Consider the following 27,483-nt stretch of genomic DNA (forward strand, 5'->3'; position numbering starts at 1 on the left):
CCAGGAGGTCCAGGTGTGTTTAACAGTCACCTGATACGAACTCACTGGTTTGTAGCATCGTGTTAAATATTAAAAGCTGGAAACCACAACTGAGTTCATTTAAGTTACTGCTCAGCTCACAGGAGACTGATTTAAAAAGGCAAACCTCAGAAACACTGGGGACTACATTTCCCATATTGTTAGCAATAATATTAGCAAGGAAGCTATGGTTAGCATGCTAGTTATACGCTGCTTTAATCTGGAGAGGTTAGTTTGTGATGTAAATGAGATCATTAGCTAAGTTAGGATCAGCCCCTAGTAGTTTGGATGGATTAACTGACCTTATTACCTCATGCTAAGTGACGTAGCTAACAAATGAGAAAGGACAATAGTGTTAGCTACCACTGGCTAGAATAAAGACGATGAAATGGCTGGAAATGCACAGGTAGGACACCTGACGTCTTATTTTAATTCATCTTTTATTCAAAGCCTGTGGTTCATCGTGCACTGATGAGCCTCGACATACCAATACTGGTATTTGGTGATTTAGCTATCCGATATATCAGCCGATATTTTTTCTTTCATACACATGAAACATAAACAGATTTCTTTAACATTTGTTATGTGCAGTTATTTACAACTTCTCACTCAGATAACATGACAGTGCAGTTTAAAAGTAATGTAGATTTAATGTCAAAATAAGTTGTGGCTCACGCGCTGCCTGACTCAGTTCAGTTTAAATTCAGTTTTACTGATATAGCAACAACAACAGCAGTCTCCTCCAGTCGCTGTATAATATGTCTCTCATAAGCCAGCATGAGAGAAATATGGTTTGTCGGGCTACATCCACATGTACCCGGGTATTTTTGAAAACGCAGATTTTTCTATGCGTTTGCACCTTTCGTCCACACATAAACGGCGTTTTCGGTCACTGAAAACGGAGAGTTTTAAAAACACCTGCCAGGGTGGATATTTTCGAAAACTCCGTTTTTGCATTTACGTGTGGACGAGGAAAACGGAGAAAACGCAGCGTCAAAGGTGTGCGCCTTTTTTGACGTCACACTGTGCGCCACATTATTGTTTCGGTGAAATGAATTTCTACAATACTGTTACTGTTAATTGTACTCTCTGCAGTGTTTAAATGCTTACATATACACACACAGTTACTGTCCCTCCACACATACCACTCGGTTCTGCTTCTATGCCCCATCTTTGTTTACTATTTCCCACCGAGGCTTCTAGACTTCTGATTGGCCAACATTTCTACACGGTTAGGAATATATTGCCACCTGTTGCTTTGGCATGTTCCTAGCAGCGTTTTCCTTCATTTCTGCATTTACGTGTGGACGGGATTATTTTTTAAAACGAAAATGGAAAATCTCTGTTTTCAAAAATACCCGTGTACGTGTGGACGTAGCCTCAGACTTTGCCCGGATCAGCTGGTTTTCATATTTGGGGCAGCAAACACCTGTTCGTAAGACAGCGCTCTCTGGTGGACAAACTATGCAACAACAACCCTCACACTGGTTGAAGGGTGTTTCTCTTTCACATGTTTACTTTTAATGTAGAGTTATGAGCTCTTATAAATGCAGATATATGTTGCATAGATCTGCTGATATATCGGTCCGGCTCTGTGGCATGCTGTGAGGAACTTGAACTTATTTTAAGCAGCTTGTGTTTTGTTTGCTCCCACTCCTCCTTGACACAGCTGGATCTCAGGTGCAGTCTTTTTCGGACTCTCCTGCATGAGTCTGAGAAAACCCCACAGCAGTAAAATCCACCCAGTTTAAACTGTCTGACATGGAAACATCACTCTAATGCTTTACACCTCTCTGCCTTCCTTCCTTCCTTTCCTCCTTCTGTCTTCCTTTGCCAGTTCGTGCGTCCTTGGAAAAACCCCGCCACCGGCAGCTTGATTTGTATTCTCATCATTCAAGCAGACAGACAGACAGACAGACAGCTGGCCCGAGAGTCACGAAACACTCCTGCTGCTGCTCCGCTGATGGAGAGGAGGGGAGGGACTGAGTGAAGGAGAGACAGAGGGAGAGAGAGGAGGAGGGAGGAGCCAGGCTGTCAAGGTGAACCGATAAACCTCTTTTTTATCAGCCTGACGTCCAAAACACGACGCGCAGCGCTGCCGGGAGGAGGCAGAGGAGAGAGGAGCGGAGGAGCTCCCATCTTTACCGAGGAGAAACTGTGTTTACCTTTTTGGTTTTTAAATTGTGGACTCTAAGTTGAATGGCACAGTGAGCGGAGCCCGTCGGAACCAGCGCAGGAATTAAAGGTGAGTTTGTTTGTTTTTTCGATAACGTGGAGTTGTTACCTGCGCTGTCACGTTATCCTGGCTTGTCTGTGCGCAGACACTCCCGTGTTTTTGGCGTCGGTGCTCCTCGGAGCTGCTCCAGCGTCCGTCCTGCTGCTGGGGAATTAAAGGAGAGACCTTTGGAGAGGAGCAGTGCGTCTGAGCTGTTGCGCAATGTGGAAACCGATCAGCGTGTTTTGAGGATGATTTCACAGACACGACTCCGCTTAACGCAGAGTCACTAAACACAAAACAAACACTTTCCCGCGCACTTTTAGCGCCAGCTGCGCCCTCCTTGAGCCTCTTTAGCGACACATGGTTGCACCTGACGCACAGGTAGCTCTGAATGTTGACTGCTTCGGTTCAGCCACAGCTCCACCTAACACGGCCTCGATGTCAGGGGTGACAGCTGGATCACATCTGGCCCACTGAACACTTTGGAGTGCGCAAAGCGAGTCATAAACGCTGAAAGTGGCCCAGAAGAAGCAGGTGCAGTGATTTAGTGACACACCTACACCTGCTGCCGTAAAACGTGTCCTCTATTTGAGAGGAAGGTCCAGTTTAGGGGCCTTAGAGGTCACGTGGGTGCAGTGATATATAGGCAGATGAATAAACGATTGTGAAGATTTATTTGGCCAAACTTCAGGTGTGTTGTGACACCTGGGCTACATCCACAGACCCCATCCGGGTGCTGTAACTGTGCCATAACTGGCCCAGACTGACGTCATGTGTGTCCATTACTGGGGAACAAGTTCCAGTGCAGAGAGCTTACAGTGAAGCTTGAGCAGCAACTGATGGACGAACAGTTGAATGAAGAAGAAGAATGAGATTTGTAAGTTGTTATGCATTTAGTTTTCCTCAGTTTATTGAGAAATAATAAAGGGTTGAACATTTCAGCAGCTAAGTGGACTCGGTGTTTATCTTTACTGACCAGGTTTGTTGTAGTTTTTCTCCATATTCTGAACTCTGGACAGTCATGATAGACATGATATTATTACAGCACTGTAAATGACTTTCATTGACTCTTCTCTTGGTCTCAGCAACACAGACTGTATATAAATATGGACTTTGCCACAGTTTTTGTTTTTATAGCCAGAGGTAACAGGTGTGACTGAGACACCAGCACTGCTCGCTCACAGTTTGAGGGTAGCAACGATCATAAACAAACTCTGCTTTAGTGTTGGCTTTACTCTGAAGTTTAGTTCAGTTCAGTTTAATTCATGTAGTGACGGATCAACGCAACAGTCAGTATCAGAGAGAAAACTCCAACAATCAGGTGATCCACTCTGAGGAAGCCCTTGGAGACTCTGGGGAGGAAGAAGTCCCTTTTAACAGGAAGAGGACAATAATAGAAGCATGATCAGGGAGCCATCGGGGGTGGAGTCAGGGAGACAGGAAAACCCCCCACAAACTAAACAACCAGCACCCTGAGCCAATAGCAGCAGGGTTCAGGGTCACCTGATCCAGCCCGACCTAAAAGGAAAGCTTTAATCCTAATGTGAACAGTAGTGAGGGTATCTCTGTCTGCTGAACCCAGACTGGGAGCTGGTTCCACAGAACGGCCTGAAGCTGAAGGCTCTGCCTCCCATCCTTCTTTTAGAAACTCCAGAAATCAAAAATAAACCAGAGAAAGCAGTGATGTATTAGGGGAATAAGCTACTGTGAGGTCTTTAAGACAGAGATGGGCTGATTGTTCCAGACTTTGTATGTCAGGAGAAGGATTTAGAATTAAATTCAGGATTTAATTAAAGAGAAGCTAGTTAGGCCTCATCAGTACTCTGCTGCAGCGTTTTGGATCAACTTGAGGCTTTTCAGGCTGATAATTAACTACAACAGCTCAGCTTAGAGGTATAAATGTTTGGACTAATTTTTACTCTGACACAGGATGTTTCTAAATTTGATGGTATTGAGATGAGTTTGTTTTTGAAAGGTTGCATTATTGTAAGAGGCAAGTCCTCATTTCTGGACTTGATTGCATTCACTGACTGCAGAGAGTCATTACTCCTCATTCCTCCCAACAAGCTTCCTCTCTAACACGATAAAGTCTCGACCTTGTGTTGTTGTCCTTCTGCTGCCTCTGGATAAAATGAGCCGAATGGAAACTTGCACCTTTACTAATGTGTTTCACGTCGTTTTGAGGCAGACCTTTTGAAGTATAAATGCATCGAGCTGACACTCATCGGTATGTGCCGTTTGCTTCATTATGGACACAAAACCGGCGAGACGGGATCAAAGCAGAGCTGAGGGGCTTCAAACCAGCGCTCCTTTAAATTGGTTCAACGTGCACACCCTCTGCACAACAAACAACAAGAAGGCGTCGAACAGAACACGGCAAAGACCTTCTTATCAGACCGAGGAGCTCAGGAACCTGCTGCTGAGGCCGAGACGAGGGCGAGATGAGCCTTTATAAGGACCTGCAACATTAGGCCTGATTGGACACACCTGTGGAGAAATGCTGCAGAGGAGGGACGTAAAGTGCCCCATTGTTGTGTTTAGTATGTGACGTCTGATTGTTTTGTATTCAGTGAGCATGTGAAGCATCTGCAGGTGAAACTGCTCTGCAGCCTCAGTCGTGACTCAGACCTTTATCCTCAGGCTGGTCCTTAGCAGTGAATCAGCTGGTTTATGATCCCAAAGAAACGACAACAAACCTTTTTATGTTTAAGTTGTTTAGGCTTTTTTGTTTAAGTGGACTTATTCTGGTTTTATTGTTGGGCTCTCCTAGAATAGCTTATTATGGTTAAAAGCTCAAAATAATCATTCTTGGTCCCTCAGTTCTTCCTCTGTCTGAAACAAGCTGTTTTAGCTCCTCCCCCTTAAATACAACTTTCTCCTTATTTGCTGTTCTTCATAAACAGAAGGTTTTAAAAGCAAGTGGGTGGGGCTTCTGTGCCTAAAGTGACCATAATTAGGGATAGCCCGTCTCGATGACATGATACAGATCCAAGAGCAGGTCAGTGAGCGGTCTGTGCGTTTGGCTCACAGGGGTTACTTGTGGATCGACTGACCTCTTCTTTTTTTTTTTCTTTTTTTTGAAATCCTACAGTTTCTGTATGACAGGAAATAAGGAAGAGCAGATAAGTGCCCTTTAACCCTGCTGAGATATTCAGATTTGACAGTGGTGATCTGTAGGGCACGAAACAGCACTAACTGTTTACTTGCTTACACAAATTGTAGGAAAAAACTTAGGGCAAAAAAAACAGACAGTAAATGTCCCTCTAAAACAGACATGAAAAGCAGAAAATGTTCACCTCATAGTCATGATTTCATTTGTCCTTTCAGCCACATTTTCTCAGTGACCTTTGAGAAATGTGAGTGCTGCAGACTTTTAAAGGACACCAGCAGGAAAAACAGCTCGTTTCCAGGAAAAGGTCTTAAGATTTTATCCGACACCCTCAGCATGTGGATCCGGTGATCATGAGGGATTTTTGAGTGAAAAGTGACGACAGATGTGTTGCTTTGAGAGGAGACACCGCGACCTACTGAAGCAGAAACTCTGAATCCTGACAGAGACAGAGATCAACCCAAAGCTGGAAGTACATCCTGGGAGGAATTTTCCATGTTAACAGGATACCTGAAGGGTTTTTTTCTTTTATTTGTAATCACACATGATCACTTTCATTTTTAAAACTAGACCAGATATGAAATTTTACCAAATTTAGTGTAGACGTTGCTTTTAGAGCATAAAATTGAACTTGTGAAGGTTTCAGTCTTTCTGTGCTTATATTTTGAATGCCTTCATGCATTTTATGACTCCAGGAACTAAGAGTTGCTTGCAACACACATTAATAAATACCAAGCAATAGCCAGATTTGCTGGTGACCTATTTCTTCACATTGATGGACTTTGGAATTTTTTTCTTTTTGTGACAGCGGTCAGATTCAAATGTAGCGGATCTTTACTTTTGTCCTTGCTCCAGCTCTCCAACATGTTTTATGATTTTCACCTGGGTAGGTTTTAGGCAGTTTTGGAAAATAGATGAACAAGTGGCGATGACAGCACACTTGACGCCCTAATTTTTGTCTTTCCGATTTAAAAAAAATTGCTCAATATTTGGTAATTTAAAGTCTGACCTGTTGGTGGCAGTGTTGTCTCATTGTTAGGACAAATACTTAAGGACAAATACTTATCTCCCTCGATTCAGCCCCATCCGGTTGAGGCAGATGGCCCCGCCCCTCCCAGAGACTGGTTTTGCTAGAGGTTTCTTCCTGTTAAAAGGGAGTTTTTCCTTCCCACTGTTGCCAAAGGTTTGCTCATAGAGGACTGTCTTATTGTTCAGGTTGTCTCTGTATAATTGTAGGGTCTTTACTTTACAATATAAAGCACTTTCAGGTGACTGTTGTGCTATATAAATGGTAACAAATTAAAATAAAAACAGGCACTGTAATGCAGAAATGTGTCATTGCGGCTTGTGGAGTGAAATGATGATGACAGTCAGGTCTAGTAAGGACCATTGTATACAAAACTGCTGCAGATGATGAAGAACTTGTTTTGTGTTGTTCATGTTGGAGGATGTGCGCTCTAAGTGGTTTAAAATGTTTCCAGCTATGAAGTAGCTAAAGTGGTTTAAACTGATGGGGGATTCTCACATACCTCAGCTGCCTCAACATGCAGTTTTCCAGGAAAGGTTTCCAGCTCCAGAAGCTAGAAAATCTTCCAAACTCCTGAAAAGTGTCAGCCTTCAGCTGCTGAAAAGGACAACAGGAGCTTTTTTTGGTTTTGACTATTCTCAAACAGATTGCTTACTATTATCATAAGTACAAATATGAGTTTGCACTTTTAAACCCTTCTTAAAGTTTACATAGCTGGTTTTGATAGACTGCAAAGAACTCAGAGCTGCTTGTGACCTTAAAGGAAGTGCAAACATTTAGTTACAGCATCCATGTTTCATAACTATTTTTCATTAGTGTTTTGTCAGGGTAGGCAGTGAAATCTAAAAAAAAGAGATATCAGTTAAAACATACCTAATGCGGTCTGCCTCCTTTTATCTGAAGTCATAAAGCTTCTCTAATGTCTGTTTGAATGTATTGTTATATGACGGCCATCTTGAAGCCACAGTTTGTTATTGTCTCTGGAAGCAGAATTAATGCCACTTGATTGCTGGGCCACTGATTGGGGACAGGGAGTGTCCGTCTCCTGTTAACAACTGCTAGAGTTTGTCAGTCTGAGAAGCTCGCAGCTGGTTGTTTGGACATGCACATTATGGATAAACCTGTGGTCTTTGATGGGACATTAGCATGCTTGACATGCTGCTGCTGGCTCTGAGATCAGTTACCACATGTGCTTGGTGTGGAAACATTGTTCTGTTTACTTACTCCCCAATTCAAGTGTATCATCCTACTGTGGCTCATGTAGGACAAACAACTATGGCCCCAGTTTACCTATAGTGAATGTAGGCTGTTAGTCCGCTGTTTACGTCAGCCAGGTGTCAACTCCTATTTATTTTAGAGAAGGCTGTCAAACCTCGTGAAAGTCCGATACGAGTCAATGAGTCAGTGAAACTCAGCCCTGTTCAATGCTGTTAGCCTCTGTTCCAACCTCTGTTAGCTGCTGTTAGTATTAGTGAATTTTCTTTGAAGTGGATCTAACATTGTTGTAGACAGTGAATAAACTCTGATATAATGAGAGAATATAACTGAAGTGTTTATCAGTGGGAAAGTGTGATTATTAAGACGTGACTTTGCCATTAGCTGATATAATGAATTAATAAATCTGCCCAAGGTCTTACACACAAATTAAGATAAAATTTATTTGTAAAATTATTTTATTTACGAGGAATAATAAATGTATCATTTTAAAACTGTGGTTAAAACCACTGATATTTTTTTTTTAGTGTTATTCTTGAAATGTTTAATTTTCAGAATATGACTTAAAGTTAGAGCTGGGGCTGATATATTGACCAATATTAGCTATTTGTCGCAGTAAAGCATCAGCATTTATAACAGCTGTTTAATGGAAATGTAAAAAGTGCAGATATGAGAAACACCCTTTTACCACTGTGAGCGTTGATATTGTGTAGTTTATTAACTAGCGGTGCGCTCTCCCACTTCTCTGTTAACATCATATGTTTGGGCGCTACAAGAGCAAACAGCTGACCTGAGCAGTCGGGCAAAGCGTAAATGAGAAATCTACAACTGGTTGAAACAATAAAACAGTATTATTGTCATTTGGGTAACTACTCAGAAATAACTACAAATAACAAGTGTTTGTTTCATGCGTCTGAGGAAAAAAAAGAGACAATATAGCGAATTTCTAAATCCCCAAATGTCGAGATCAGTCTTTTAAATCACATATCCATCAGGCTCTACTTAAATTGGACTACAGAAGGGCCGTGCATGTGCGGTTACCAAACCTCAACGGTGATGGAAAATGAAATAACCAATGACCTGCTTTCTTTTCCCTCGCTCCGTGAAGCACTTTGATTTGCTTGGCTCTGACGGTGAACTCAAGTTGTCTCGTCGAGGTTGTAACAGCTTTGCAGATAAAAGCACAATTAGAACGTATTATCTCGAAACATCTCTTTTTAAAGAGGTTTAATTGTGTTGCATCCTCTCCTGCTTTTACTATTGCCTCTCAGCTCCCAGAGATCAGCTTCATCTCAGATTGTGGTTCGAGTGAGAGCCATTAAAAGACAAAAGGAAGAGCAGATAAAAATAGAGCGAGTGTTATGTGTATTGTTGTAGGTGTAGAGGTGGAGGTCCAAGTGTGTATCGCTTCTCTTTGATGACTGTGTCGGACAGGCAGGAAGCGTGGGGAGTAAACAAAGCCTTTCTTCCATATCAGCGCTCACAGCAGATTGAAATATCAGTGGCTGTGCGACCTCACCGAGCCCTCAGCTGATGAATCACCGCTACTGAACAGTATTAAATTGCAACAGACACAAGGGTGTGACTCCCAAAGGTGCTGTAGGAAGGAGGGAAAGAAACACGGCTTAAATAAAACGGTAATCTAGCACAAGTGTCCGATTCAGAGAAGAAAACACAGCCCTCAACATTTAGCTCATTTAAAAAAAAAATTTCTTGCAGCATGACAAAGTCAGAAATGTTTTTTAATTGTCGAAAATGTTTCTCACTTTAGCTAGACTCATGAGGTAATCCCGGCTGCTGAGTGTATTTCAAAGTGAGAGGAATTCCCACAGGAGTCGTTCTGACTGGAGAGAAAGAAGAAGTCTCTGAGAATCGCTTTATGGCTGCATAATTCTTTTCTGTTGTCTTTCTCAAGTACAACAACCACAAAAACACAACAATAAAACACGTTGAGCGACATAAGACATAAGAGACATTTAAAGTTGTTTAAAAAAAGAAAGAAAAACAAGCTAAGTGCCAAAATCTGCAGTTCCTTGAATGTCCAAACAAAAGTGAGTCAGTCCCCATGGACTCCTATCCCAGAAAGTTGATACTGGTCATTTGATCGAACACTTAAAGTTGATCAGGGAGGAAATGAGAAATGACAGGCCGGCTTTCTTAGACTGTGACATTTCCATCAGTAATGTGTAAACCAGCATAAATGGAACGTATTCAAGGTTTGACTCGCTTCCTTCAGTGAAGCACAAATTGGGTGTTATCAGGATGCTACAACACAGAGACACAGCGTCCGGGGAAGCAGATCATCATATCAAAAAGACCCAGAGTACATGTAGTTATCTCAGCTGGACATTTGTCAAAGCTGGGAGGGCACCTAAAGAAAGCTCCAGGCAATCCCGGAGAGACGGGCAAACTGCTGCCTAAGTGAAAACCTCTCCTGATCCCTCATGTCGGGAGTATCAAACAGCTGAGATGCATTTTTTTGCAACATTACATCTGTGGCTTTCAACCCCCCCATGCCAAATATTGGTCTGCCCAAAGGTAGATGGCACAACATAGAAAAACCACCTTGTCAGGCCAGGACTCTGCAGTCTGTTTACACCTGCAGGCCAGTGTGCACTGTATTACAGATAAGGATGTAGACGTGCTGAACAGGGAAGAACGCTGGTTTGGGGGGGCGAGTCAAGGAGGCCAGTTAAAGAGAAAGACCATCTCTGAACTGAGCAGGAAGCCTCACCATCTTACAATGCTGTGATTGCAGCCACTCCTCAACTCTCTGTGAATGCTACTCATGGCCCCTGATCAATACTCGCGGTCCATTGTTAGACAGTGTTGCTGGTTTTAGTCATTATGCAAATGTAGTGTTTATAAGGTTGGGGAAAGCTGCAGTCAGCTGAGCTTCAACGTTACTGCTACTGTAAATGCAACGTCCAGATAAACACCTGAATGATGAGCGTGCATCAAGACATAGACTCTCGTGTTAAAAAATTTACTTTAGCTTCTAACTAGATGATGTCAAGAGTAAAACTACAAAATTTTGTAATACTATAATGGAAAGAATGTAAGTTACAGACTTATCCCAGAAATTTGAAATTAACTGTAGAAAATTAAAATTTATCCTGTTACTAACAACTGCGGCGCACATGTGGAGATAATTGTTTACAGTTGGCATCGATTTTTTTCTTTAAAAACATAAAGAAGTAACTTGCTCCTAAATTGCTGCCAAGCCTGTTTCACACAGTTGGAGCTGCTGGAACACAGATTACTGAGGTGTTACCTGAGAATCAATGAAGTTAAATGCACAACAAATAACGTGGACAAAGTGATTTCTATGGCTCCTTTATTAGGCTGTGGGACAGTTTTAGTGCTCTAATGTGCAGCTGTTATGTTAAAAATAAAGAGCAGCACAATGGTAGATGGAGTGGTACTTGTGTGCTGCTTTCTACTCTATTTGAGCATTCAAAGCACTTTCTACTATAAGACTTTCAATTGGTAGACAATTGGCTGAGCGAAAGCTGCCCTGATGTTGTGATCAAATCACCAGACAGACAACTTTCTACAGCAGCAGTTTTTGGTATATTTTCCATTCTTTTCATGCTCCTGTCACCCATTCCTCTGATAATGTAACTGATTGGAGTAGGCATGGCTCAGTTGATCAACTTTGTGTTGGAGTGAAATGGGAGCTGGGGTTAAAGAACGTTGATAACCACAGTCATGATGTGGGTTTTAGGTTTTGTTGAACCAGCGAACGGAATGAATGATAAAGATCAAATGGACCATTTTGGAAAAATCTACAAAGATAACTAAAAACAAAACTAAATTCTTATTGCAGAGGGTCATCAGAGATAATCACTCAGAACTCCGCCTTACAGCGAAATTATTATAAATGAGAAGATCCTTCGAGAACTTTTTGATTTTTGCATCAGCTAACCCTGAAAATATCCAAGAAAACGCTTTAAACAAATATTCAATGACAATCGAACAAAGGTAACAGAAAGACCTGTCAGGTCCTTGTAGAATTAGAAACGGGAATAGGGCACAGGTGGAGGGGATTAAGATGTAATTAACAATTACAAAAGAGAGAACTTGGTTACTCGGAGACTCAGGTGGGAACAGAATCAGAGAGAAGACACAAGATGCAGAAAAGCAATTACTGATCTAAAACAGGAAGTGAGCAGACACAAAACCCCCACAAGAAACCTAAAAGTAAGTAAAACTAAAAACTTGGCAAATCCTCCACAAGAAGCAGGGAGCATGAATCAGGAAGGGGGAATAAAAAAGGCAGTCTTAAAAAAGCACCAGTTACCAAAATACCCACATATGACTTCATCCTACCCTCATTTCATAAAGACCCTTTGCCTTTTTGATGTAACGCTACTGAAAAATGTTAACACAGTAAAACTTTTTACATTTCTACCATCTTGCAGTACTCTCCTAGCACCATCACACTTTTCAGTATAAAACTGTGTCAGCACGATTCTTGAGACTAAAGTTGTGCAGAGTCAGATCTCTCCAGATGGAGGTCTGCAGTCTAACGTCGGTCTGTCTGTTTGGGGTCGTTGACATGAAGCCCTGCAGGATCTTCTGTTCGCCAAGTGTGAAATCTGAAGGAACAAAATGTCCAAAGGAGTGTCGGCATCATTGTTGGGAACGACATGTTTGCTTGTTCCTGTCATCGCAGTGAGGGGAAAATCATAATGATTTCAGTTTGCACCCTTCAGCAGCTGCAGGAATGAGCGTGGGATCGATGTGCTGGAGCTTTCACAGAAAAAATAAGGTTTTTAATGTGAGCCATTACAGATCATAAACTGTTAAAATTATAGTTTCTAAAAAAACAAATCGTGTACCGAGAAAAGTGCATCCACAGAAACCCCAATCACTCAGTTGCAGTAATATGTTTATATATTTATATGAAAGGGTTTAAACTCATTATTTTTAAGTTATATTTCCAAGTCAAATGCCTCCCATCGACCATCAGAGACAATCCTGGAAAAATGTAGAGGGAAGACTTTCAGGTCCCTACAGTCCTTCTTTATTGAGGGGCCGTTTTAACACCGAATTATCCTATTATTGGATGTTTTAGGGTAAATTTCTGGTACTCTGGCTCTGTATAGACTCAGGTGTGGAGCTCAGTTTAACATGGATGCTTGAATTTCCTAAAATATCTGGATGATTGATCTCTGGCAGCAGATTTGGAGGCCTGCAGAAACACTTCCTTACATGCAGCTTCTCATACAGGGCACGTGACGGGTCTGTGAAAGAAATCAAACAGGTGAGGGTGTCACAGCTGTTAAAGCCAAAAACTATATCACATTTTGACCCAACCTCAGTGTTATTCCCCAGATATGACACTGTGTGCCAAATCCAGATTAACTTTTGTGTTAATATTACGTTTGTGATGTTGTTTTTTAAATACTCATGTAGAAAGTCACCAGAATTTAAACATTTGTTTTCATGTTTATCGCTGAGGTGCTTATGTCTGTTATGGTCTTCTGATTTACACTGAAGTAATAAATTGATCCTCTATTTGAAGTGTTTATTCGACTCGTTCCCAGTGATTCTGTCTCGTTCTGCGTATCTCACCACTGTGTGAATGTCTTTTCTTCTCTGACGTGTGAAACTGATACTTGGCCCCCCTGATGTCGGTGTTATATCCTGCATGAACGGCTGACATTTATAACGGCCCAGCCTCAGTGCTGTTTTTCCTGCTCTCGGTTCTGTGTTGAAAATATTGCCTGATTTTGTCCTGATGCAGGCCTCCCGTGTGTGTTTGCAGGGCAGCGTGAGGCCGAGGAGTCCAGCTGTGATCTGAAGGGGAAGAAATCTGAGGGACCCCGGCCCCGAAGGGACCAGCTGTTTGACTTCACGTGAACAAAGGCACTGCCGTGTTTCTTTTTGGTGCTTCTGACCGGATGTCGGCTTGGTTCGGAAGACGTTCTCCGTTTGGTTTAGTTCTAGAATCAGCTGCAAAAATCTGACAATGACGGAACCGTTACAACTTTATCCTCCAGCGGGAACGAAGCAGAAGCTTCCTGAGAGGGTGGATTATTGAAAGCAGGCTGCTGGAGCCTTTCGGAGAATTTAAATGGAGGTTTGCTGCAGTGGAAACACCGGGGAGTTCATCTGTAGTCATTTGGAATAACTGTGTGGGATCCACACAGATTTCCATCTAAATGAGGCGTATTTCAGGCAGCAGAGGGTTATCATCTGAAACATCTGGACGGATGGAGGAGACTCACAAACAGAGACGAAGACGGTTTTGATCACTGATGTTTATGTTGAGTATTTTTATTTTTTCAAAGCACAAAGATTTATTTATACTTTTTTCTTAATGATTTTGGTGCTGATGCAGAACAAAAATCTAAATTTTCCACCTGCTTTCTTCTGTAAATTTCTCTGTGATTTATTTTATCTCTCAGTGGATCTTATGTAATTAGGACACTAATGTGTGCGATTATACGTCTTATTGTCAAAGCTTTTATCACCTGCCAGCCTTTTATAAGCGTAACGAGCGCGGCTAAATATGGAGCCATGTGACTGCTGTGTTCCAGAAAAGCTTCAGTTTTACTGGATTTTTCTTTTTTATCTTTTTTCCTCCCATGAGTTTTAAATTCTTCAGGCAGGAGCTTGAAGGGTCTTGACGCACTTTTCTTTAACATTTAAACAAGAAACTTGAAGCCATCTCGATGTTTGGTGAAGGATTCTGACTCGACCCGTGTTTAAGTCACTATCCTCCGTCTTTCTCAACGAAAGTGACCTTGCTGAGTTTCTAGACGACCGCTGAACTCGCCCATCTGAAATCCTCTCTTCCTGTCTTGGGGGGAACTCGCTGCGCATCCAGTCACCGCCATGGTGATGTCGCAGGGCACCTACACCTTCCTGGCCTGTTTCGCTGGCTTCTGGTTGGTCTGGGCCCTCGTCATCATGCTCTGCTGTTTCTGCAGCTTCCTGCAGCGCCGGCTGAAGCGCCGGCGCGAGGAGAGGCTGAGGGAGCAGTGTCTGCGAACTGTAGAGATGGAGCCGCTCAGCTGCCACCCCGCCGGATACCCACCTGCTGCTCCTCCTGCTCCACCACCACCACCACCGCAACAACCTCCACAGCTGCCCAGAGACCCGCCACAGTTCAGCCCTCCTCAGACTCTGTCGCCTCCTCTTCCGCTACCCGTTCCCCATCCATTGCCTCAAGCGACCTGGGTCAGCATGCCAGGTAATCATTTTATTTCACAGGTGACAAATTGCTCACGAGCTAAGACGCAACCTCAGGTTTCAAAAACTGCAGTTCCTCTAATGGCCACTTAAAGCGGATTCCAAAAGTGAGTTGATCTCCATAAAACCTCCGTGTTAAAATTCCTTAATTTACATCCACAAACAGAGGTTTGTCTCTGACAGCTGTCTGCTCGGCTGAGCCTCCTGACTGTGTTTGTGATGTTGGTCTTTTCTGTAGTTTTCAGAGGTATCTAACAAATAATATGGAGTCTGCTCCAGTTTTGTTTGGTGAAATCCTAGTATTTAATTAGCCGTTAAAAATAGAGTTCATGGATATAATTCAGTCTTCCGACTTCTCCACGCACACTGTCACAGCTTTATGAACTCTGGATCTTGCCAAGCTGTCAGTGCGACTGAGACTTGCAGCAGAAACTTGCTTCACATTTATGAGAACTAATTCAACACGAAACAAAACATTTGGGTTTTCCTGTGTCTACAGCTTTGGCCTCAGCTAAACCTGTCCCATTTCCCTGCATAATAAGTGCACACAACTAACTACATACCTGGAAGAAACCGGATACGATTGATCTGTGATGATATGTTAGTTCATTTATAGTCAAGTTATTGTTCACTGCCTCTAATTTTAATTGTACATCATTGAAATAAAGTTTAGAGAAATATTTAGTGCTGTTAGCGTTAATCTCGTTAAAATCGCGTTAACGCCATAACCGCATTAACGCGGCAAATCTCCATTAGCGAGTTAACGCAGATCGCCCCGTGCGTGGGGCTGGATGGCGCTAAGGCTAACGCATTGACCCTGTGCAACGAGATTAACGCTAACAGCACAAAAATTTATTTGTACAATAGATTAATGGGACATGAAATGCTACACACCTAAAGGCTAATTTACACCTCTGAGCCCTGCTCTCAAAAACTGACAACTAACTCTGTCTGTGAAGCTGGATTTAAGAAATCAGTGCTCAAAGTTAAAGTTGTAAAAACATGTTTAGCGCCATCTTCTCTCAGTATGGAACGTGACGTCATGTGGTTGGTTGGTTGGTTGCAGCTAATTGACTTACATTAGCTAACTAGGGACAGAATCAATAACTCAGAGGAAAATAACGACACTAAAATTAAAAATCAGTTTTAGTGGATCACTTTAGTGCTGCTCCTGGCTGTAACAATGAGTTTTATGCTAAGAAACTGAGGATATACTGTCCACTTCCACTGTCTGTCTCTTTAGCACCAAGTGGCTGTTTGCTGTTTGGCTAGCTGCACTCAAAGGAGAAAATCCAGCTGTTAGCTGTAATGTACGAGTTTGTAAAGCACTTTATAAATGAGGACTGTGTGCAGAAGAGCCTGTTTCTGTGTGGTTAAAAGGCCGAAACACAAAAAGTGGTGTTTACCAAAATACTCATGTAGGCCTGGCTGTATCCTTCTCCCTACCCTCATTTCCTAAAGACACTTTGCCTTATACCATCCTCTAATTGTATTTAGGTCCTAATCTTGTGGCAGAAGGTGCTTATTATGTATTACAAGAAACTGCAGCACTCTTACAGTTTGACTTCAGTTGATATTAGATATGTTTACAATTTTTTTTCCTGCTGTATTGTTTCCATGTGCAGTATGGAAAAGGTAGTTATAGTGAGCTAAGCATGAGAAGTTCAAATTTCAGCAGTAATACTGCCCCAGCTTTATGACCAGCAAGGCTCGTGACGATGTACCGTGTTCGTGATTTGGACATTTCCTGTCAACCATCAGACACATCCTCACAGGAGTAACCTGAAAAATACAGCTTCAAGCTCTTCAGATCCAGTACTGCTTATAAGAGTTTCCACAGAGAGCAGAGCTGCAGTCAGCATTCATAATACCTCCTCCTGCATTTATTAGTCTCTACTGTAAACTTGATTCACTTTCTGAAGCAGAACTCCTCTCTGCTGCTGAGCAAATAACCAAACCTGTCACGCCGTGTTTGATCTGTATTTACAAGCCGTTTTTTCATACTTGCGCCTCGTGGTTTGAACTCAGCACAACAGGAAAGAGAAAGAGAAAACTTATACAATGCAAACAGAGAAGCAAAGTACAGGAGCTTCCACCTCCCTCCCTCCATGCTGGCCAGCGTTCCCCCGCATGGTGTCGTGGTGACAGCTGCCACTGAGGCGTAGGCAACAGCCGCGGAGGCCGTGCGGTGATGGAGTAAGTAACAATAAAATAAGAGTGATTAGAAGGAGGAGACACTCAGAGGCCGAGAGGTGCATCTTCGCAAAGAATCTCTGTAATCACTGAGACTGTGAAACTCCCCGTTCCTAATGAAACTGCCACGCACGGATTAAACTCTGAAGAGGAAAAATGTTGCTCAGGTCTTAATAAACCCACATAGTACATGTAATTTGCAGTATGTGAGCTATCCTGCTCATTTACAGCTTTATATTTCTATCCTCTCACTGTACCTGAGGAGCATTTCACGATTCGCAGCTCAAAGTAATACTCTGCAGGCTACATCCACACGTACACGGGTGTTTCCACTGAAAACTGAGCTTTAAAAAAACTCCTGTGCAGGTAAAGATGTTAGAAAACAGTTTCTGCGTTTACATGCGGACAAGAAAAACGATTTTGATGTCAAAATCTAACGCTGAAGACAGATTGTTCATTGTGTTATTGCTTGTGGCCTTTTAGTCGACATTGGGATTAAAACATCACAGATAGCATCGGTGTGCTGTGGACAGATAATTTTGTTTTCACACTGACATGTTTTCTAAAAAAAGAAAGGAAAAAAAACCTCGGAAAAATCCTTTAAAAACAAAAAAACGCCTCTCTCTGTGTAGCCTGAGGCTTTCCTGTTTGAAACAAGCCACTTTAGCTCCTCCCCTCCCTTTTTAAAGCCAAACTCTTTCTGATTGGCTGTCCCTCGTAAGCAGAAATTTTTAACAGCAGAAGGGTGTGGCTTCTGTGCCTGATATAACCATACAAGGACTATTCACTCTGTGACATCATGCAGATCCAAGAGATGGAAAAAAAAATGGCTGAAACTAAGTGTTTAAATCAGTTTGAATGGATTTTCCTCTTCTCCCCGTGACTGCTTCCCAGGTTTTCTCTCTGAGATGTGAATTTAACTTCCAGTTAAATTGAATATTTTTCAAATTAAATATTTTTGTTGACATTTTGGTGTCATAGTTGTGTGAGAATACTCCCATTTCAGTTCTTGGGTTTTTTTTCTAAACAAATATAAAAATGTGAAGCAGGAAAATCTAAATGATCTATAGAGTGAAAACAATGCGCGTAAGGAGCAGCTTGTTTTATGACGGAGGAACAAAACGAACAAGCTTTTAAATATCTGTACAGATCTAAAAAAGAAGAGGAATTAAAGGAGTTAAAGGGAAAGAGGTAAAAGAGCATCAGCTGCTCTCAAAGACGATTAATGAGCGGAGACAGACAGTACAGGATGAAACAAAAGATTGCTGGAGTCTCGGCCACAAAGCAGACTGATGAAGAGGTTTAGTATCCAGGCAGCAGCAGAGCTGAAAGCGAAGCAGGTGCTCGGCAGCCGAGACCTGAGAGGAGCTGTTTCAGTCCACTTCACCAGCAGAGGAGGTGGTAAAAACACCTGGAGGTTTTACAGCAAAGTGGAAAGAAGCATTTTTAGCCTCTTTCAGCAAACAGTTTTGGTCCATTTGCAGCACTGTGTGAAGCAGCCGCTGATAGCTTTACTGGGTATCTGCTAAAAACACAGAAGATGAGACTATTTCACAGCAAAACGTGCGGCAGATACAGATGGTTTTCTTAATATTAGCTGTTATTAATCTGTGTTTGTCCAGGTGGAGGAGACTCATAATGAAAACCAGTTAAGAGTTTATTTACTGGATTTAAAATACGAGCAGAAAGAGGTGCTTATGATCTTCTAGTAACAGCCTTCAAAGAAACATCACTCCCTGACTTTCAGTTTTGTTAATAAAAATTTGGCCTTTTTCCTCTTGCATTTGGCAGGTTTCCTCTCAATCTCCAGCGTTTTCCTTTTAAATGCACTGTTTCTCCTCTTGGATTTCAGTTTTCCCTCATAAAATAAGCACTTTCATCTTGGATTTTTAGATCTTCTAAGTTCTTTTAACTCCCCCAGTGTTTGTCTTGCAAATTTACCAATTTGTTTTCCCTTTAAGATTGCGTTTATTCATCCTTCAATTTAGCTGGATGATCCTTTATGAATTTACTATATTATCCCTTTAAATTTTTCCATCATAACTTTGTGGTTTTTCTTCTTAAATTTATCACATATTTCCTTGTAAATTTTGCAGTATTTGACTATAAATTTTAGAGTACCTTTTTGTTGTTGTTGTTGTTGTTGTTGTTGTTGTTGTTGTTGTTTTTTCCCCATCATAAATTTTGCTTTTTCTTTTTTTCCCCCTTTTAAAGGTTTGTTGTTTCCCATCACCCGTAAAAGGCTGATGGGGTTCTGTTGTCACCCAGGCGGGCGGGCGGTGTGAGCAGTTTGTGAATATGATAACTGAAGAACAAGGTCATGCAGGATTTTTAAATTGATACCATAGGTGCATCTACTAAAAATCTCAGATGACTTCGAATCCCAATAGCTTCAAGGTCAGAGGTCAAATTTTCTGAAAATCACCTAGGATTTTCACATTTACTAGTTTTTTTTTCTTCTTACATTTTCTCCAGATTTTTTTTTAAATTTGCTAGGTTTTTTTTTTTTTCATCTAAAATTCATTTTTTTTTCCCCTTTTGAAAATGTTATTTTCCTTTTAAGTTTTGGTTCATAAATTTAGCAAGTTCTAGTTTTGGTCTTGTAAATTTGTCAGTTCATTCATTGATGGCGACAGTTAAGCTTTCTGTGGTTGTCATCATAGTAATGATGTAGATAAATCAATATATTTGTTTTATTGGGTTATTCTGTGCATAAAATTAATTAGCAGTATTTCAAATGATAAAAGTTGTCCTTCAGACTTTCATCAGGCTTAATCCTGATAAACTTACAGCATGATGGGACGTCTTCCTTCTCCCACCCCAACCGGTCGCAGCAGATGGCCCCGCCCCTCCCTGAGCCTGGTTCTGCCGGAGGTTTCTTCCTGTTAAAAGGGAGTTTTTCTTTCTCACTGTCACCAAAGTGCTTGCTCATAGGGGGTCATATGATTGTTGGGTTTTTCTCTGTATGTATTATTGTAGGGTCTACCTTACAATAAAAAGTGCACTGAGGTGACTGTTGTTGTGATTTGGTGCTGTATAAATAAAACTGAGTTGAGTTGAGTTGAATTGAATTGAATGAACCAAATGATAATTTTTGTTAAACTCTCATGAATTTACAGGATTAGTTGCAAAAATCAAAAAGGTTTTTCCGTTAAAATAAACCAGAAATGATCAGAAATGAAACTATTAAGAGAGATAATTTTAATCCTCTCCTTAATGATCACAGGAAGAGTTTCACATTCAAACTTGGGCACGGCTGGCCTGCAGTCGAAGGTTCTTATTGTTAGCTTTGATGGTTTAGGCACAGCAGCTAAACTGGGTCAAGTTTTATCTAATGGATGCGACCGTGGTTCCCATTAGCTTAATCCTGTGAGTGGTTTCAGCTTCGGACCCGTCCGACCCTCCGGTGGAAACATCAGCCCGCGTGTTTCTGCTGACGTCCCTGCTGAGCGTTTGCTGGGTATTTAAAGCCGTCCTGACAGCTGCTGGTCCTGTTTACAGCTGACGTGTTGATAGGGGAGTTAGTGCAGAGCTGAGAAACAATAGTAACCTGATCTTGCAGGTATCTGTGAGCCATGTTTGATGGACTCTGGCCAGGTATAAACAAACACATTTGCATTGATCAGTAAGGCCCGTTTCATGGCAACAGTTCACCAAACAGCTGAAGGTTTCCAGCGCTGCTGTTTGCTGTGGTGGCTGTAAACAGGCTGTTGGTTGGTATGTGGGTTGCTGCTGCTGATGGGTGTGGGCGTGGGTCATTTTTCAGGCACTACAGCATACCTGTGAAAAAGTGTTAATGGATAATATGTTCTTACCGCCATCCATCATTATCTTGCATACAGCTGCTTTTACCTCTCGGGGTGACACCTACAAACCCAAATTAGCGGTACACTCGTCAGTAATCGCAGTAAAACACTCATGGAGGCGCTGCTTCACACATGGATGGAAGATGTTGGAGGACTTTTTCCAGCTGAAGCGGTTCTCTCAGAGCCTTCGTCAGCTTTTTCTGGCTCTGCCTCCTCCTCTCTTCCTTTCTCTGATTAGTGTATTTATGGCAGCATTTCTTGTCACGTCTTGTGGAAAAATAATTGGATGTGTTTTGACCCCTGGCTGTTAGATTGTGACAAAAAAAACAAAACAATTAATCATTCCTATTTTAGTCACTTTTCATGTCATGATTTGTCACTGGCTTAAAGATTGAGTCAGTTTCACAGAAAATATCTTTTTAACTTCATGAACTTCAAATTCACCCCTGAAAAGTTTATTATTTTTCCCCCTCTGTTGCTCTAATATGAGATGATTTAAACAACACTGTGTGTTATCCTAGCTGAAGCACCCATCAGAAGATGGACGTGGTCAGCTAAGCTGTGGTGCTTAAACGATGCTCAGCACTGAGGGGTCGAAAATGTGTGAAGGAAATCCCCCCCACACCGTTACACCAGCAGCAGCCTAAACAGCTGATACAAGTCAGGATACCTCCATGCTTTCATGTTTACACCAAATTCTGACAATGCCATCTGAATGTTGGATGAACCAGTGATTGTCAAAGTTACTGTTGCAATCTTGCCATTCTTCTCTGACCCCTGCCATCAACAATGTATTTTCACCTGAAGAACTGCCGCCATTCTCTAAAAAACCTTACAGACTCAGACCAGCTCGTCTGACAAAGTCAATTAAATCACCTTTTTTGATTTTGATGTTTCCGTTTGAACTTCAACTCATCTTGATCATGTCTACATGACTAAACAGGCTGAGCTGCAGGCAAACTGTCCTTGAATATCCTTAGAGCCAGTCTTTTCACAGCTCTACAGAAACTGAGGAGAGATCCCATCAGTCATTTTAGAAACATAAAACCTGTATGAGTGTGTGTATATAAATATAGTTGATTGCTTGGCTAAAGAAGTCGCACAGTTGCTTTAAACAGAGCTCGTGCAGCAGTCTGAAGAGCCGAGTTGTCTTCGGTGTTTGAAAAAGGAGGACGGCAGCTTGTGCAACATTCGACAGATATTGATCACGATCTGGGCACATTCATCAGCCTGGATATAAAAATGTCTTTCAGCTCCAGAAATCTGCAGTTCGACTGATGTGTGTTTGCAGCCTGAGGGTTAAATTATTCCTGACGATACACTGAAATATAAACTCTGCTCTCATCGGCTGCCGGTCAGGTTTTCCTGAATCTTACCCTTTGCTGTGCTCTCTGCAGCACAACCACCTCCAGTTGCTTTCTTTCTCAAATGTCAGAAAATGTCAAAGTAATCTGTGTCAGGTAGCAGACACACCGCTTAAAAGCCACAACAGTTCAGCACTTTGTTTTCTGTTGTTTCAGCCGCACTGCAGACACAGCTGCTCCCTTCACTTATCTCACACGTCAGCTAAAATCCATTCAGCACGAATTCAGCTGAGTGTTGACCGTGATTAATGTCCCAGCGCTCCCTGAAAGCAGCACAGCAGCTCAGAAACCTGCGCAGGTGCTTCTGCTGAACATGCATGTCAACATTTCACTGCAGAGATTTGAGATTCTTGCAAATGTAAAACAGACGAGTCCATCAGTGCAATTAGTAGCAGGTGTGAGCGAGCCAATTAGGAGAGAGAACAATGGAAAAAAACCAACCTGTTGCTGCATAACTGACAGAAACGTTCTCAACTTCATCTAAAAGCTCGCTTTCCTGTTGTGAAGCATAATCAGAGTGCATCCTGCAAGAAAGGAAATCAGGAAGAGAATAGCAAATTAAGGTATTTCAGACAATTTCACTAAATTACAATCATCTCCACGGGGAGCTTCTCATCCTCAGTGATTAGATCTCTGCAGCCTCAGATGAGTGTCAGACATGTTTCAAAGTACAGCCTCGTGATTACTTCAGTTTGCGGACTTTTAAACCTTAAATAAATATATTCAGTGCAGGAACCAGAATCAGTTTTGATGCCTGTAATGGTCAAAGTGACGCTCTAGGAACAAGTAACTCCCCTTAGTTTGTTTAAACTGTAAAACAACAAAACATTGTGTTGGAAGCACGAACTTTTCACATCAGTTGGACTTAATGACCACTGCGCTGCTGTTTTTCTGAGTGATTGCACGTTGGCTTACTCTGTTTACACTTATTTTTTTCTTTTCAATCTGCTCGACTTGCAGATAACTTTGATGTATTGAAATGTAATTTCCTGACTGTTAATCCAGGAATCTGTACAGCCGCCGGCCTCCAACCTCTTTTTCAGGACGCTGCACATCGTCTGTGAAGGTTTCAAGTCATCCAGGTCATCGTAGTCTAAGAGCACGGAAACAGAAGCGTATGGACTTGTTTATGTTTGTTATAGATGTTTCATCCAAGAAGCTTCTTCAGTTCTAAGAGCAACTGGTGGAGAGTCCCAAGCTCTATGGGAGTGTCTCCGAGAGGGTCATGGACCCCCTACTGATCCTCTACTTGTGAAAACGGGTGTAGGTCACAATCAGCCAAGGTTTCAGGTGTGATTTACTGAGGTCAGGCCCAGGATGTGAGCAGGTGTCTGGGAAGGATCTCAGACGTTGCACATCTGAAACTGCAGGAACACTGAAGGACACCTCGCATGATGTAACGGCAAAACAGGAGGCATCTGACAAATGCGCCTCTGTGTTGGTGATATATAATCTTTCCAGCGACTTCTGGGTCTACATCAGGGCCGCCCATGCTGAATAGGCTCTACTCCGAGCTCGCTCTGGGCTGAATGAGAAACTTTAACTCAGTTTTCCACAGATGAACTGAAATGGCTCCATGTTTCCCTCACTCAGCACTGCCAAGTGTACATAAGCGACACGCAGTATTTCCTCTGTAGTAAATAGTAAATTGAAATCTCAGACGGATGAATCATTGCTGCTTTCCTCATCTCTGACGTTTGTGTTTTGTGACTGGTTTGTTGTGAGTTTTTTGGCATTTTGTTGCATTGGGGGAATATCTGAGTGCACTGTGATTTATCAAAGAGAGAGTGGTTTTAAATCTTAATGTATACAAACTTCAGACCATTGACACCAGGCTGGAGAATCGTCACCTCTTCTTTCTCTGTGAACCATCGGCTTGTGTTTGTCTTGTTGCACAACGTGCTGCAATGCAGTTTCTCCGCTCGAACTGATGAAGTCTTGAGAGGGAGGCGGAAAGCTGGAGAACAAGCGGGCCTGAAATAGGAGTGAGTGATGTAAGAGACACAGAAAGAGATTTGGTAAAACAAGAAGGATGACAGAGAGGAAGCACAAACTCGGAGCAGAAGTCCTGTGATGGCTTTTGTTCCTGCGGTCGAGCACAGTCACAGGTATCACAGCGGGCGTGCAGTAATTACAAGCTGTTTGGGTTGTGACCTGAAAATGAAGTGTGTGTGTGCGCTGCACATTGGCTTTATTCCAGTGTATCACACTGCATCAGGCATGTATTATGATAAATGGATGCTGTGTTGCAGTGAAAGCTGAGGTTTCCCCCCGGTCTGCTTCAGGGAAGAAGCTCATTAGTGTTTTGCTTCCTGGTCCTACAGACTTTACTTTGGGATGACAACACAAACACACAACACAAAATAACTGAGCTCATCACAATGGTGTTAATTAATAGCTGTGATCTAAAAGTTTCCTCCTTTTACTTCAGTTTGAACACAGTGTTAGTTCAGGCAGCTGATTCCCTTTTACGACAGGTGCTATTGCACTGCAAGCCACTTTTCAACCCACCTCCACTAGAGCTTCTCCATTCGTGCCCACTGTGATCTTTGATGCAGTCTTGCTTCTGTATAAAAAGAGCATAAAACATGGACACAGCCACAGTGATGTTAAACATCGGTTATCAAAGAATGCGATGAGTGTTGGGGGGAGGGGGGGCTCTAACTGTGGCTCTGAGATAATGAACTGTGATTGGCATGGTGTTAGCCAATGAGCATGTTTTATTCAGTATGAGTTGAAATGAGTGACTGAGCCGATAAACTGATCGGAAAAGCGTCAAAGCCAAGGGCTGTTTCCCCTTGTTGTAAAGCAAGAGGCGCCCTCTGGTGGCCATTAAATAGAATGCATGTTCAAAATACCACGTCGTCGTTTGGCATCCCAGAAGCTACTTTTTTTTTTTTTTTTTTTTTTTTTTTTAACATAAAATTTTATTTATACTCTGCCGAATTACAACAACAGTCCCTCAAGGTGCTAACTTAATGCTTAATGCTGAAAAATCTGGACTGTTATGATCATAGACTGACGTAGCCTCTGGGTTTTGATTAAATGATTCAGTTGGACAACAAAGACTACTACTAATACTAATACTCCATTACCTGCTGTTTAGTTCAGCTCCAGCCAAGAGGAATGGAGCTGAACAGAGCTTTGATTAAGTAATTCTTAGATTAAGAATCATGTTAAATAATCCAAAACGTTGCTGAATAAAATAATTGTAACTTTACTGTTGATATATTTAAACAGCTCTGGCTTGAGGTTGGACATTTTAAAATGGGAGTCTATAGGGATTGACTCATTTTTGGAAACTGCCTCCAGTGGCCATTAGGGGAATTGCAGTTTATAGCTTATCGGTCCATAATGCTAACTCCCATTTTCTCGTTCTTGCAGACACTGATGTGTTTGGGAAGCCGCCTTGTTACGAGGAAGCAGTTCTGATGGATGATCCTCCTCCACCTTACTGCGAGGTCTTGGCCGACCCGCGGGGGGGGACGTACCTGAAGCCCGCCCCTCTCCGAGCCGCCCCGTCGTCTTTAAGGGAACCTCACGATCGCGCCCCGGTGTTCACATCCGAGACCAGCAAGCCTCCTGCGGCTACCGTGTTCCCCAACCGAGGCTACTCCTCCCTGATACGCCTGCCTTCGTCTCAGCGCTGGGACTCTTTGGGTCACCTCCTGTCCAACATGGATCTGAACCACAATAACCTCACCCCACCTGCAACCCGATCCCTTCAGGCTACAGCCGCGATCGCTACCATGCCCCGCAGAGAGCCAAGGACTCATAATGACGGACTCAGAGGTGGAATACAGGGACTTCAAGGAGGGATTCAGGGGTTCCAAGGAGGGTTGCAAGGGCTTCAGGGGGTCCATGGACTCAGGGGGTTGGAGCCCAGCTGTGGCATGCCAACAGCCTTCCCCTTGCTGGGCCGGAGCACTGCTGTTTAGGCCCGAATTCTGTCAGAAGGATAAACAACTAAAAAGCTGGACATTTGGTATCATAACGCTGCTACAAGTAGAGATTTAATTGCCCAAAGAGGGTTTTAGGGCTGGAGAGGCGTTAGGAGTTATGTTCCCCCTTGTAGCTCTGTGGGCAAAAGCTGCCACTTAACTCTGCCAGGACTGAGGCTTTCAGCTGTGTAGGTGTATTACACACTGTTTCAAAGCACTGTTGTCAAGTCAGAGGTATTCTGCTGTCACATTGGAGCTAATTGAGTCAACACCAGGAGGAAAGGAAAGGAGGCAGAGGACGAGAATCAAAACGAGCAGTAAGCACAGCGGCTGCACTACCTTTCATGCAGACTTACTATCGCCTTCATTTCCACCCCTAACTACCCTCTCTCATGGTGCACTTTCATTCATCCGCGATCTCTCCTCCTCTCACTGCACTCGAACAACCTATTGTACGAGGCTGCTGTTGCCATGGCTCCGGGAAACCGTCTGTAGCCCACGACGACCTCTCTTCTTTTATCCGTGCTGATTTTTAGGAAGACTGTTCACAGCTTGCCTCCACCTCGAGGACTGTGAGCATTAACGCTTACAAAAGAGCACACGGTGACCTTCGGCCAGCACGTCCGTGATATTACAGTCGAAATGCTGAAGGTCAGTTTACCTTCAGAGTTGTTTGGATTCCACTGTGCAGAGTACAAGAAAGCCACAGAGACGAGCACGCTTGGATTCGTTTTGCTGTTTTGTTGTTTTCAGTGTCGTCTTTACCGCAAACTGCTGGCACAGCCCTTTTGATGGTCACCGGCTGACGTCAGCTGGGTCTCTGATATGAAAAAGAAAAGATTTTTCCATGTACAAACTTCCAATCATTCTTTTAAACTTTGTGACAAATGCCTTGTGAAATAAAAACATCTTCATCTGTGACGCGTCTTCCTGTGCTTTGTGAAAAAATCCAAAACATAAACGTTCACAGTGAATTTCTTCACATTTCCTGCCTGATATTTATGATTGCAGGTAATAGTCAGGTGGAACAAAGTGAACAACAGGTTAATATGGTGCAGATGAAAGGATTACTGAGGCAGGGCTTAAACAAACAGAAGTGAACCTTTTCTCCAGGTCAGAGGCTGACCAAATAAAATCCACAACTGGAAAACAGACTGAGAGGGATGGGACTACAAATGTATACACCCTGAGGGCTAAATGGACACATGAGGGAACCAAGGTACAGCTGAAAGTGAGAAAATGGAGGAAAGGAAGAAAAAACCTCAAAGAAAACTCGGGAGACTCACTAGTAGGTACAATGAGTGTAACAGTGTAACCAAATTAAACTGTAATAATATCACAGAACAGAAAAAGCTTTATACAAGAGTCTTTACCTGAAGTTTACCCTGA

General features: G+C 42.5%; 1 protein-coding gene and 1 long non-coding RNA gene across 2 annotated transcripts; one reads left to right on the forward strand and one right to left on the reverse strand.

The window, feature by feature from the left end:
* The first annotated feature begins 2,080 nt into the window (after positions 1 to 2,080).
* LOC116328526 (proline-rich protein 7) lies at positions 2,081 to 27,015 on the forward strand. The gene is made up of 3 exons (XM_031750340.2): positions 2,081 to 2,263; positions 13,361 to 14,791; positions 25,538 to 27,015. The coding sequence occupies exons 2-3, from the start codon at positions 14,434 to 14,436 to the stop codon at positions 26,089 to 26,091; spliced, it is 912 nt and encodes a 303-aa protein (XP_031606200.2). The 5' UTR covers positions 2,081 to 2,263; positions 13,361 to 14,433; the 3' UTR covers positions 26,092 to 27,015.
* On the reverse strand, positions 20,238 to 22,342 carry LOC120442142. The gene is made up of 3 exons (XR_005614508.1): positions 22,166 to 22,342; positions 20,836 to 21,093; positions 20,238 to 20,763 (listed from the first exon to the last, which is right to left on the reverse strand). It is a non-coding gene; the product is annotated as an uncharacterized LOC120442142 (long non-coding RNA).
* Positions 27,016 to 27,483: the final 468 nt, after the last annotated feature.

The sequence above is a fragment of the Oreochromis aureus genome, linkage group 10 (genome assembly GCF_013358895.1).
Source record: "Oreochromis aureus strain Israel breed Guangdong linkage group 10, ZZ_aureus, whole genome shotgun sequence".
Lineage (NCBI taxonomy): Eukaryota > Metazoa > Chordata > Actinopteri > Cichliformes > Cichlidae > Oreochromis > Oreochromis aureus.

Coding starts and splice junctions, on each gene's coding strand:
- LOC116328526 (XM_031750340.2), top strand. CDS start 14,434: ATGGTGATGTCGCAGGGCACCTACACCTTCCTGGCCTGTTTCGCTGGC. Junction 14,792..25,537: donor GACCTGGGTCAGCATGCCAG/GTAATCATTTTA, acceptor TCGTTCTTGCAG/ACACTGATGTGTTTGGGAAG.